The following is a 13,506-nucleotide window of genomic DNA, read 5'->3' on the forward strand; positions in this document are numbered from 1 at the left end:
GAAAGCTTGTACGATTTATAGCACGATTTGAAATGCTTGGATGAATTTCTCGTCTAAAAAAGAAATCAAATGGTTCTAATAAAGGTCTTTTGACAATCCACCATCATTGTTATTCCGATTACCTCTTTTATCAACGATCTATTTGTGTACTATGTCCTCATTACACGCGGATATGTACTCGGGAGAAATTAACGCTCTCAAGGATGAGGGAAGTTGCATTGTTTGCCCAATAGGGCGAGCATTTGCGGTCGGCTCACCCTCTCAATGCTATCCTCCTTATTGACTTTGGCTCTTCCTGCCCTACCACCTCCTTTTACACGAAGTGAAGTGTGTGCGCAGTGTTTGTTGCCAACAATGAGTATCAAGCACTTGGGGACTCAACGTCGGAGGCTCTTGTATATCAAATAGGGGCGTTTTTCTACTGTGGAGAGTTTCGGTTGTCAGACAAGAACTGAAGGACCTTGCAGGGACTTGCGAACGAACAACTTTTGATTACCGGTTATGTCGTTTCGTCACAGGTTTTCCATTTCTTAGACCACAATTTGTGCAAAAAAAACCATTCGAGGTGACGATTTTGGTCTTTCATTTAACGGTAATTTTGTTAAAATTTTGATTTTTTTTTTAATTAGACGAACGAAAGTTGATGAAGTGTGTTGAGTTGATGAAATGAGGTAGAATGTTACAATACAAATACTTTATTATGGACGTGTGTGTGACAAACAATCCCTTCCTTCACAAATAACTTCTTTCAGCTGCATTATTTATTCTGACGACTTCTCTCTTCGCCACCTTACTTTTGCTAATATAGTTCTAGGATGGGCAGAATTACGACCTTCCGATCAGGATTCGTACTCCTATCAAGCGTAGTATTTACAAAAGGCACGTCTCTGATCTTTGGTTTTGAGATTTTCACCTCACCTCTTAAGTCTTTTTTCTTTGTATTATCTTGGGCTCTAACGGATCAGTGCAATCCTCTTGGATTGCTTCGTTTTACCTCATCTTTTCTCCATCGAGCAATGTTTACGAAAGCAGAAGTCGGCAAAATACGTTTGCACAACGTAACCGACTTATATTGATGATGTTGAACTAATGCAAATATTATCGATAGCAGAGGACAGTTTTTCTCCGTGTAAGGTTTGCAATTTTCCGGTTGGCAGCTGCAGTACTTCAATTACCGGTTTCCAATGCTATTAACATGAGGTTTTCTCACCTCCGATGCGGCGTCCACTTTGAATTTGCTTCTAGCGATTGTCTTTTTCATTAGCGGCGTAGAAGATTGTGATAGCAGCGGCATGTATACTGCGAATAGCCAAATATTTGGCGACTAAATGGAGTGAACTGGAAGAGAAGGCGGGAACGAGAGAGAGGGAGAAGAGGGAAGAGATCGATGCTGGCATGTGTGTGTATGTGTATGTGTGTGTGTGTGTGTGTGTGTGTGTGCACGGGAGTAATTCGGTACTTCTCCTTCGAGCAGCAAAGATGTAGGCGCTCTCGCACCCGGAATCAATCCCAAGCCGCCACGCCCAACGTGTGTGTGTGTGTATGTGTGTGTTCGCGTGCATGCGCGGTGTCGTCGCTGATACTTCCGAATCCTTTCATGACATTCATCTGCCGCATTCGGCCGCCAATCTCCGCCAGGTTCCGATTTCTAAGCGCGACCCCGTGGCTCATTTATGATTATCTGCTCTATGTTTCCCATCTATGATTGAGATACACAATATTTACTTAGTGTTGAGACTCAGCTTTCAGAAATTTCCTGAACAAAGTAACCTCCGTTTGTTTTCTGATCGTCATATTTGAAGAACCTATTGTTGAATTTCGTATTTACCCGGAGTTCGATTTGAAGGTGACGACATTGTGCTATGTTGTTGATTGCTATTATTCTTTTCAGCATTTTTCCCCCTCTAAACCTTAAGGATAAAGAAATATAAACTTCCACGTATTTATCTTCTTTTCAGTATTTTTTCCTTTATTTTTTTTAACGAAACTAGAAAATTTATATTTCCTTTTTTTTCTAAAAATTTTCAAAAACCTTTAGCCCCAACCCTTTTAACTGTCAGTTTTTCATTTTATTCTTTATCAAGCTGTTTCAACAAAAAAGTGCACTATAATGAATGATTTTGGATTTTTCCCCACCGATTTCGATGGATTTCTTGCATTCCATTCATCTTTTTTAAATTGATTATACTTTTGAAGAATTCTGCTGGATTGTTGCGTGGTACTAGTTTTCATTATTTCAGACATTAATAGTTTTTCTTATGTTTCATTATTATGGATATTTGAACTTGTATTTTAAAAAGAGTAATCAAATCTTCGTATATTTTTTTTTACTCTCGGAACACTTTTCAAGTGTATTCGGTTCCGCTCAGTTCCTTTTGACTTTTTCTTGACATCTATTTAGGTTGCTTAGTATGTTCGACTTTCTTTCCGTAGGTTTCTGTAGGTTTAACAAATCTGAAGTGACAACTGTTTCCCCACGCTATCAAATTGCGTAAAGTGCATCAGAATTTGTAACTAGTATTGTAGTACGGTAGAAAATAAATGAATGACTCTAAAATGCTTATCTGAATTACTGGTCTGTTGGTTAGATTCTCTCAATCTTTCCGCGTAATTCATTCGCTAAAGAGCAGCACATCTGACGCACAGATCGTTGTGTCTCGTTGAATGACCAAGAGGTTGTTATTAGGTCTTCAATTAGGAGATGGGTAATCACAGCTCGCGCATGAGATTAGCTACGCCAACTGTTATTTTCATCATCTTGCGTCTCATTGTCCACATCCCTTTGTTCAAATCCTTGGAATGTCGTAGTTTTAAAATGCTCTTCTGGAAAGTTGAAAATTCTATGCAATAGTCATAAGTATACGAGAATTTTCTTTAATGTAGCTGCTTTCTAATTAGCTGAATGGCTTGTATGTATGTGTGTTTTTTTTCTTCTTCTTGCAATTTCTTTTTTGTCACTTCTTATATCGATTTCCGAATTCGTTGATGACATAAGGATCCATTTCACCATTTGGCTAATGCATCTATCCGCTAGTGTCTAAGATTTGAGTAGCGATATCAAACCTCATCGCTATGTAAGATTCCACTGGGGTTTCATTATGATGCGCATGTCTCTTTTCTCTCCGCTTCCTCATTTATTCAACGGAACCGATCTTTCACAGATTCACACCTTGTGGTTCTTGAAAGTTTCTCAGATGAATCGTCTCCGGCTAACAATTCCATTTCTCCCATTGATGGTTACATTTATACGTATGTGGACACGCGAAATAACGCGCTCCGCTCTAAACCAATCACTGCGTCCTTTAAGTAGCTTTGTGTTGTTCAGTCATTAGCATTTCTGCGTACACCTTCGTTAATGCATGTCTTGGAGTTCCTTCGTTATCGTCGCAAATTTCCCTTCTTTTGTTAACATCTTTCCGCTGTGGATTCTACGTTTTTGAAGTTAGTTGCTTCTTCAAAAACAATAGTGATATCTACCTACCCTGGAACAGAACTCTGGACACTTTCATGAAGTTTGGTCGTTAAGTCATGTAGGAGTTTTTGGCTTATATCTTCTTCTTTACTCCAATATGTGACTAGCTTTTATTTTCATCTGCTGCCTCGCATTACTCCCCATAATGCTCCGGATCGATTAGTGTCTGATCCCAGTGGGATATGGCTGCAATTATCCATTCGCTCAATGATGGCATCGTCATCAAGCATTTTCTCAAGCTGCCATCCAGAAAGGTTGACAGAAACGCATTGATGAATGCTAGCGACTTCATCATTGAAGTGCATTCCAAGCAGGGGAAGTCGTTAGTTGTTATGATGAACAATTATGGATCATATAAGCAGAAATTCAATTTAAAATGAGCATAAAAGAGGAAATTGTCTGTTTGCAATGGTTCAAAAGAAGTGTGCTATATTAAAATCAATGCAATTCATTGGGTGCTTGCAGGCTGTGAGGTTTTTTCTTCCGTTTCATAATTTTGCTAGCAAGCTCGTTTTTTCAATCAGTTTAACTTTGATCAGAAATTAATAATGAGATTTTGGCTGAAACTTGAAAGAAGACGTATAGCTACGGTTCCTATTTTCGTATTTATTAAGTTACATTGTAGAAAAACCTGCAGCATTACAGGACTACTTAAGCATGTCTGGTTTTGAAAGTTCCTCTAACTTAATATTTTGTGCTCTGGTATTTTGGACACAAATGCTAAGTACTTTTGACCTTCTTTTCAATAATTTTGTATTGAAAGGCTACTACGGTTAATTCTTATACGAAATATGTCTTGCAGTCCAAATTCTACAATAACGATTTCATCTGACCTTTGTTGACTGAAAATCTTGTGTTTTAGCCATCTCAACGCGCTTCTATACGTTCAAGTGGCTAAAACACAGGGTGCTACAATTGAATTCTTACTATTACATGATTTTGACGTTTATTTTCAATGATTTCCCTCTCATTTACAGTTGTATCACTTTATTGTTTTGAATAATGCCAAGCACTCCAGCATTCACTTGACTCTTACATTACATGTTTAAAAAATTTTTCTAGAATCGAAGTAAGAAGCCAATAGCAATAGATAAGTGAACATTATATTTTTATATTCAGTGGTTCCTGTAAAAGTTCATATTGAAGTGGGCGTAAATGCGTTTAAATTAATGAATCATATTTGCGTTGTATTCTGTTTGAATTATTTTACCACCGAAGATTTATTTATGATTTTGGAAATATTTGCTTTAGGTCCCAAAGCTTCTGGTTTTTAAAACAGTGCTTGCATGTTCATATTGCATAATTTCAGGTATTTCTCAGTTTCGTACGCCAGATATTATACAATGAGTCGACTTTAAATTGTTTTAATTTGTGTTTTTTTTTAAATATGAACCTAAAAGTGCAACAATTTTACCTCGCGTTTTTTTTCTGTAATACGTAGAAAGGGACGAATAGAATGCGAGCTACTGAGTAGAGAATAATTTAAGTTGTTTTGTAGTTCAAACTTGTTCTTGACTCAAAGTGATAGTTTTCTATATTTCCTGACGCTCCAGTTGTACTGTACTGCGCCATATTTTAATTATATTTGCTCTTTCAAAGGTTCTTCCCATGCTTACGTCTAGTCTTCTTCCTATATATTTAATCCTGGATGAAGGTGTTTTTTTCCGATGATATATTTCCTTTTATTCTACACTATTTCTGGTTTATTACTGCCGTCAGTGAATTGTGACCTTCTCAGTTTGCACTCTTTTCTGTCTTTTGTCAAGTCGCTTTTTCTAATATCGATCTACTATCAATTAATCATCTTATACAAATCTTGATCTCTTTGCTGTTAGCTTTTTTAATCACATATTTTATAAATATCGTAATTTGTTGTAAATATTCAGTTTGGATTTTAGTATATAAGAGCGGAAGGTATTGGGCCAGGTGCAGCCAATGAAGGTCTCCTCTTTTATGGAGCACATTGACCGCCTTAAGGAGGAGTTTACCTTCATGCACAATCAGTTGCAACAACAAAGAGTGGGTTTTCACATCCTTGTTTGTGCATATATGGTGGTTTCTGCCTACATCTATTGTTATTTCAGAATGAGCTGGAAAAACTGAATGCCGAAAAAGAGAACATGCAACGTCACTACATGTTGTACTATGAATTTCAGTGCGGAATGAACATGGAAATTCAAAAGCAGAGTGAACTTTGTAAACGATATACAGCTATTATCACACAGGTCTTTTTTTCTAAGCTTGCTTCCAATATATATATATATATATATATATTTATATGTATATATAACTGCTTTTTTTCTTTTCAAAACTACTCTTCTGTAACTTGCCTTTAAGAAAAACGGTTCTTGTTTCAGCTTCTCCCATTCCTGCCACCCGAGCACGCTCAGCAAGCAGTAACCGCGATGGAACGAGCAAAACAGGTGCAACTACACTTTTTAAATTGAAGATTTCCCATTTTTAGTTGAAACTGTTGGAGAAACGTTCTTAAAATATTCAATAATATTATCAATAATGGCTTTAGACCTTGACTATAGTACGTGAGACTGAAATCTATCTTGATTTCGTAGAGCTCAGTTCATCTTGGGTGTATGAATTCAAATGAAGCTCTGAAATACTTACAATAATATATAATAATATCACTAATTCAGTAAATTTATACTGCCTTATTGCAAAAATAGGCGAACATGAGCTTATAGATGAAGTAAACACATTTCTAATCATTCTACTGACACCTATGATTCCTTAAAATTTTTGCAGATATCGGCGCAAGAAGTCGGTCAATTAATGCAATCAAACGCTCATTCACAACAAATGGCTGCAATGATGCCTACAATAGCTGGTTTGCCGGGTGCACTTGGCATGCCTCCTGTTGGTTTTCAACAAGCCCTAGCTGCCGCAGCGATGGGAGCTGCTCATCGAGTGCCTGAAGCCAGCTCCTCCACAGCCCCTCCGGATAGGCATGATCAGCCCAGTAGACAGTCAAGGTATGGGTTTTCCAGAGATTTGTTCCTTATCAATTTTGTTACCGTGTTATTTTTGTAGTAATGAGGTCACACGAGTACTTTAAAGGCATCACCCCACGAATCTGAGGTGGTGCAGATTTCAGGTGGAGTATTCGTATACGGGATGGGAGATTACGGAGAGGGAGGTGATTCCGTCCATTTCTTGCTAATTGCCGTAAAAAACGGCCCGGAAGATGCGGCACCGCACAAGACTGGCGCGCTCCAATCGAACCTCTTGTACAAAATGGTGCGCCAAAACGAATGAAGCCGTATCTTCCGGGCCGTTTTTTGCGGCAATTAGGAAGAAATGGACGGAATCACCTTCCTCTCCGTAGTCTCCCATCCCGTATACGAATACTCCACCTGAAATCTGCACCACCTCAGATTCGTGGGGTGATGCCTTTAACGCATGTTTTTGTTTTCCACAATTGCTACGGTGTAGAGGAAATTTTTCACATTGAGTTTGGAAAAGTCCAAAACGAGTACAAGTTTATGCTCAGTGCATCCAAAGTTGAAGTAAACACGCATGCTGCAGTTAGATAATTTCGATATTGTTGGTTATTGAAATTATTGAGGTGGAAATCTTTTAGCTCGCGTCCTCGCTCAATTTCTCCTAATGGTTCAACATCAAAACGGATGAAAGTTGAAGAAGAGCCAGACGGAGACGGCGAATTGGAAATTGATGTGCAAAATGATGATGCCGGCGGCGCTGGACACTCAAACGGTACTAGTAGTGCCCCGCCTTCCTCTCTCAAAGTGAGCACTGATTTTGTCTGTACTTTAAAAGATGTTGTACCTTGCTAGTGAGTATGGTGCACCCAAAATTGTTTTTCAAGGTTCCAAAAGCAGATGGAAGGGATTCTACGAATAGCGTAGCTTCAAGTGGTGCCAGCACTCCCGGTCCTAAGGCACGGAATCCACTGGAACAAATGGGTCTTCCTGGCGGGGTCTTTGGTTTGTTTGTGTTTCCCCCAGGTTGTTGCTATATATTTCTCTTATTGTTTGAAAAATTCCAGGTAATCTAGGCATGAATATGAATCCACTCGCAGCAGCGTTTAGTCGCGGTGGACTACCTCCGATATTTGATCAACATGCTCAGGTAAAAGATCAGCATGTGCGCACAACACCTCGTTTTTGTTTTACCCTTTTTCACTATTTCTTTGTTTTCTTTTGAAGGCTCGAATGGCAGCCGGCATGGGTATAGGAGGCCCTGCAGGAGGACTTTTGAACGGAAAACCTGCATATTCGTTCCGCACTGTTGATGGTGGTGTATTGCAACCAACAGTGTTTCCTAGTGATGCTTTCAATGCCCCTGGAATACCAAAAAGTGTCAACCGGAAGTTCGAACTTCCTCACGGAGAGGTAGTTATGTCTAAGTTTTGCAAAGATTTTGGCCATCTGGAGCTGAAGTTGGGGAGGCTCCGGTTCCTCTAATTGTTAAGATTTAGCGTTTCATAGATTTTCTTCTTTAATCGAATCTTGTGACCAGACTTTTTTTTTTTCGAAATTCTGTTGGTATCTATTATGGTTCAGCGAAACATAAGCCTTACGCACCAAAGTTTTTAGGGAACCCAATACGCGGTTAATCTTTGCGTAATAATTGACTTTGTTTAGGTTATTGCGGAGCTGAAATTCTATGTATTTGGCTTTAAAAATGACAGAAATAGTTCCTCTCAATAAACAATGTTTTTCAAATCGGACAATTGAGCTGTTATTCTACCGACCTTGAAGTATACATTTGACGTTAAAGAGAAGGAATGAATGAAACGCAGAAAAAAAAAACTCTAATTCTTCTCCATTTTTATTTATGATTATACTTATACATTTGTCATCGCTACTCAAAGTATTTTAAGGTCGTTTGTGCTGTGACTATTGCAAAAGATAACCGAAGTGTATACACGGGAGGTAAAGGATGTGTGAAGGTGAATATTTTTTTTATTTCTCTTTTTTTCCTATTCGCGATCTATGTTACGATTCTTTGCATTACAGATATGGGATATAACTCGCCCGTTGGAGAATTTGCGAACTCCTGTTTCTACGTTAGAATGTCTCCAAGGAAACTATATTCGGTCATGCAAACTGTCGCCCGATAGCTCGAGTCTCATTGTTGGAGGAGAGGCAAATATAATCACGATATGGGATTTACAGGTACGGTTCTTATAATTTTTGTTAGAAGTTGTTTGTTCTGTTTATTCTATTTTATCGAGATATACTGTTTCGTTGCAATGTTTCTACTACCAAATCTAACATAATTCATGCCACCGAGTGAATTAGTTCTTTTCGGCACTACCCTCCGTAGTGGAGGCAATTGCTGCGATTGCAGAAAACATCGGTGCTGTTTCGCTGGTGATTAATGGTTCGGAGTCAGGCCTGCTCTCGCTTATCATGACCGTAAATTGTGCGCTACGGGGAAATAAGTAGACAGCATCGTGAATTTGCTCGCGCGCACCAGTCAACGTACGAGTGGAAAATCTTCCGAAATACAAGTTGTGATTAATGTGGGAGGAACATCAGCAGGCCAATTCCAAGGCCGTACCTCTGCACATCTATTCTAAGAAATCGCGGCTATTAACTAGATTTCGCGTTTCGCACGGGGACTACTTATGGTGTTCTTGTGACTTGCGGAATCATTTCTGAACGACAGGAAAGTTCATATGTACGAGTATGAATAACATTGAAGTTACCGTAGTGCGATTGAATTAAAGTTTTGTATGGATGTTTCAAAGTCGCGTCCACTGTTTCAGTCTTCGATTTTCGTATAATTAAATATTAACTGTTGCCCATGTAATAATGTCATTTTTCTTTACTTTTGTAAAATAGTGGCCCAGTGTGTTCTACTCCAACAATCATACTATTTTCACCTTCTTGCAATTGTCAGGATTTCTTTCATAAATTCGTGTTTAAGGAACTGGTTTTTTAATACCATGACTTAGTATGGTTGTTTTTGTTCCAAAAGGTTTTGTGCTGCTGTTGCATAAGTGTTTTCGATGAAGCAACGAATGAGAGTGGTCAGGATACCTATGACCACACTCCAAGTAATGTGGAGCACTCATACATAGACGCGATAGGGAGGAGCAGGGTCCTCCCCAGGGTCTAGCTCATGGGATGCAGCTCAAGTGATGAGGATCCTTTCGCCAACTGCCCCCCCCCCCCCTCCCTCCCTCCCTCCCTCCCTCCCAAAAAAAAACCATCCATTTACTTATAAATGTTGAAGTTTCGTAATTTCAGCTATTGTTTTATCTGTATCCAAATTTTGTTTGATATTTTTCAACTGAAATTGCTGATTTCTAGGTGCGCAATTGTTTTGCAATTGCGAACAAGTCGAGTTTTCACTACTTTAGCCAGAAGAAACTATTTCTTCTAGTATTTCTTAATCTCTACAATTACTAACTATATAAAATCCCTGTTACGGAGTCCTTTTTTTGTTTTTAATGGAGGATTACAGTTTTTAGATATAGAATGTGTGTAGTAGTACACATATATATCAAATCTGTACCAATATTGAGAAGGAAGAAGTCAGTTGAGATAGATTGCTAACAGAACACGCAGGTGTAAAATGCTCTTTTTTGTCCTTCCTCCATCTTGCGTCTTTCCGGCTAAGAAAAGAATTGCCTCGATATCCGTAAATTGGATAATTTTCATTTTTTTTATATTCAATCTTTTTCAAAGGGTTCTGTTTTCGAAACATCATCACGGACACCAAAAACATTAGCACTTTAGTATTAGAATTCACCCTGGTAATAACTGATTAAATCAAGTTCTATTACAAGGTTTGAAGAAACCAGTGAAATGTTTTGGGAGTAAAATCGTTGGGAACATTTGAGTTTGTCAAAAAAAAAAAATGAGGAAAAGGTTCTATTCGCTGATGAAAATTGCTGATGGGGCCGAGAATTGAGCAACGTTTTTAATTTTAGCTGATTCCATTCGTCCTAAGTTGTCTGCTTCACCTATCTTGGTACACTTTTCATGAAGGATAATTCTTTGAGTTGTTGTGTCTTAATATCACATGAAAACTTTCTAATATTCTTTTCGAATTCCATGCTTAAAAGGGGACCCTATCATTACTGAAACTACTTTCAGACGGGCACAATTCGCACAGAACTTGACAGCGAATCGCAAGCATGCTACGCTTTAGCTCTTTCCCATGATCACAAGTTGTTGTTTGCGTGCTGCGCCGATGGAAACATCGTGGTTTGGGATATTGAATCAAGAACTAAGGTGAAGTTTATCACTTATTCGTCTTTTAGTCTTTTACGCAAACAATTTCTAAATTTTGAATGTAAACTTTGTAGGTCACATCTCTACCAGGGCATCAAGAAGGTGCTTCTTGTATCGATCTCTCCTCAGATGGAACTCGTCTTTGGACTGGAGGTTTAGATAATACTGTCAGAACATGGGACCTCCGAGAACGACGGCAATTAAGTGTAAGACTCAAGTGTAACATCACTGATTTATCTACTTCCTGAAAACCATCTGCTTATAGCAATTCGACTTTCCAAGCCAGATCTTCAGTCTTGGGTGTTGTCCAACAGAGGACTGGGTAGCAGTTGGTATGGAAAACAATAACGTAGAGGTGAGGTGTCGTTCAAAACATGTAGTTTTCGAATTTTTCGAGGACTGAATATGATTTCCAGGTGTTGAATACCACGCGGACGGAAAAATACCAACTACATCAGCATGAATCGTGTGTATTATCGCTGAAGTTTGCCCATTCTGGCCGGTGGTTCGTCTCAACGGGAAAAGTATGTTTGCTTGAATTCTGCTTGCTAAGTGGGTTTTCCCGCTTCGGTCGTTTGGCATTTAATTATACGGATAATTGAAGCTGTTGCTGTCAATATCCCTATTTTCTCGTATCTAAAAATGAGGATTATGCAACTCATATAAACGATTACTTCTAGTTCGGACCCATACCACGAATTCTTGTCACTGTAGAAAGCAGATAATTTATGACCAACAGCTTTTATTTCATCCTATAAATTTGTTAGCGAAGCCGCCTGTTCAGAATGCAATTAAGAAGAATCAAATTAAACTACTGCCCTTTTCGTGGAAACAAATAGAATTTCAATTTGGTTTGGGCTCTTAATTGCGCTCTTTGTTAAATTTATTCAATGTAATAGAATCATCCTCCAGTTACTGGTTCATTTAGTTACTTGTTTACTGTTGTCCAATTTATCAGTTCTACGAAAAAGGTTTTTTTTTTCTGGATTTACACATCATTTCTGATGCAATGTGCAATTAAATAAATTTTCGAAATCATTGGGCAGTAACTTCGCTTTTTAATATGTAAGAGAACGTTTTGTTAATTGTGTTTACCGTTCTAGATGTATTTTTATAAGTAAAGTAAAAAGGAAAAAGGAACTCTTGGAGGTCCTCTTCTTCTTTTGAGTTGTTTCCAATATTCGTTATTTCCAGGACAATGTGTTGAATGCGTGGAGGACCCCATATGGCGCGTCATTGCTTCAGGCGAAGGAATCGTCGTCGGTGCTGTCCTGTGACATCGCTAGTGATGACTCCTTGATCGTGACAGGGTCAGGTGAAAAGAAAGCGACTGTTTATGAGGTGACCACGTACAGTTGAGAAGGAACTGAAATAGTACAGCATCCTAACGGCTCGCGGTTTCAACTGCGTTGTCCGTTCTCATTCTATCAATTCTTGTCATTCATGCTCGAGCCTCGTTGTTGATTGTTTGTGCGAGTACTACCTGTGGCGTCAGAATTGATTCATTTTATGTCACCGAACTATTCACAGATTTACTCTTTCCTATGCGGAAGTACTTTATGTGTACATCTAATTTTGATTCCAGTTGAGGTAAGTTTTATTTTTGATATTTCGGTTCTTGAGTATCCTTGGTTATATTAATTGCCCTGTTTGTAGCATTCCTTTTTTTTGGTATTTCTGCTTCACTCCCCATTTTCAGAGGCGTTTTTCTTTTTAATTTCCTTTCTTTCCATCAAAACCAAGTCGTAATCAAGGTTTAACCGATTGGTTCAATCGATACGTGTTGCGGGCGCACTCTCCACGTGCTTATGATGATATATCGATTTATCCCTGTGCCGCATTCTCACTTTCGTTGTATCTCATTCCCTTTTTATTCAAGCTTATTCAAAACGCACTGATGTTATCTCTCATCTTCTCACTCGACTAATTGTTCTCTAGTCGCCTTGGTGAGGCCACGGCGGCTGCCCTTCTAAATACTGTGGTCAATGTGATGGAGCGGAATATTTATTTCCAAAATGTCTTGCTATGTTGATGGTCACGAGATAAGTCTAGCTGTGCACATCGTTTTCGGTAGTTTCTTGTGAATTCAATTTTCATTGCGCACTGATCTATGATGCATCTCAGATGATTGTCTTGGAACTATCATTCTGAAGTTAATAAAACTTGGATACTTTTTGATTTATTGAACAAAATTATTAGAGCCCAAGGATATAATAAAGAACGAAAGAACTACAGTCACAATTTTTTCGAGTACTTGATAACAGTTATTGGAGGAAGATTGAGTGAAGAAGTGGAAAGTTTGGGGAAAAATGTTAAAAATTTCCAAATGGTGATGTTCCACGGGAAGACTGTTTCCAGCGACAGGGGAATTCGCCAACGAAATCGTCACCAAGGAAGGGCCATTGATGAACGCAGAATTTGCGACAGTGGTTAATAAGGAAAAAGGTCAGTTGCTGTAGGCATAGATGTGGACGGTATTTATGCGGCTTTCAAGTTTTTTTTTTTTCTCAGAGTCAGATATATTAAGAACGTGGGTCCATTTTCTAAAGTAGCATTTTTAGTGAGAATTAGTAGTAACCTATTGAGTCTATTGACGTACTGAGGGAAATGGATCTAATTTTATGAGTCTGTCAAACGTGGAAAATGAACTCGTTCTTGCACGGTTCGTTCTGCAAACCACTAAGGCCGTCGTTATTTTCTCGTTGGAGAAGAAAGGTGGCCCGTTTTGATGCAACTACATGGGGCACTTGAATTCTGCTGTTGTTGTGAGAAGAAATTACCCTTTGTCGGGATTAAATTTGTTCAACCGAG

At 38.6% G+C, this 13,506-nt stretch overlaps 2 protein-coding genes across 3 annotated transcripts; both read left to right on the forward strand.

The window, feature by feature from the left end:
* Nucleotides 1-172: 172 nt before the first annotated feature.
* Nucleotides 173-5,439, forward strand: RB195_007979 (uncharacterized protein; the record flags this gene model as incomplete). The annotated part of the gene is made up of 4 exons (XM_064181912.1): nt 173-247; nt 815-879; nt 1,750-1,846; nt 5,371-5,439. The coding sequence occupies 4 exons, from the start codon at nt 173-175 to the stop codon at nt 5,437-5,439; spliced, it is 306 nt and encodes a 101-aa protein (XP_064038665.1).
* Nucleotides 5,408-12,054, forward strand: RB195_007980 (uncharacterized protein; the record flags this gene model as incomplete). 2 transcript variants are annotated; one of them, XM_064181913.1, is made up of 15 exons in its annotated part: nt 5,408-5,491; nt 5,557-5,697; nt 5,830-5,895; nt 6,233-6,459; nt 7,068-7,233; nt 7,314-7,431; nt 7,494-7,576; nt 7,654-7,839; nt 8,331-8,399; nt 8,467-8,625; nt 10,558-10,695; nt 10,770-10,901; nt 10,961-11,050; nt 11,112-11,219; nt 11,890-12,054. In XM_064181913.1, the coding sequence occupies 15 exons, from the start codon at nt 5,408-5,410 to the stop codon at nt 12,052-12,054; spliced, it is 1,932 nt and encodes a 643-aa protein (XP_064038666.1). The 2 variants fall into 2 exon arrangements, with proteins under 2 accessions (XP_064038666.1, XP_064038667.1); XM_064181914.1 differs by having other exon boundaries at nt 5,465-5,491.
* Between the last annotated feature and the right edge of the window lie 1,452 nt (nt 12,055-13,506).

The sequence above is a fragment of the Necator americanus genome, chromosome I (assembly GCF_031761385.1).
Source record: "Necator americanus strain Aroian chromosome I, whole genome shotgun sequence".
Classification (NCBI taxonomy): domain Eukaryota; kingdom Metazoa; phylum Nematoda; class Chromadorea; order Rhabditida; family Ancylostomatidae; genus Necator; species Necator americanus.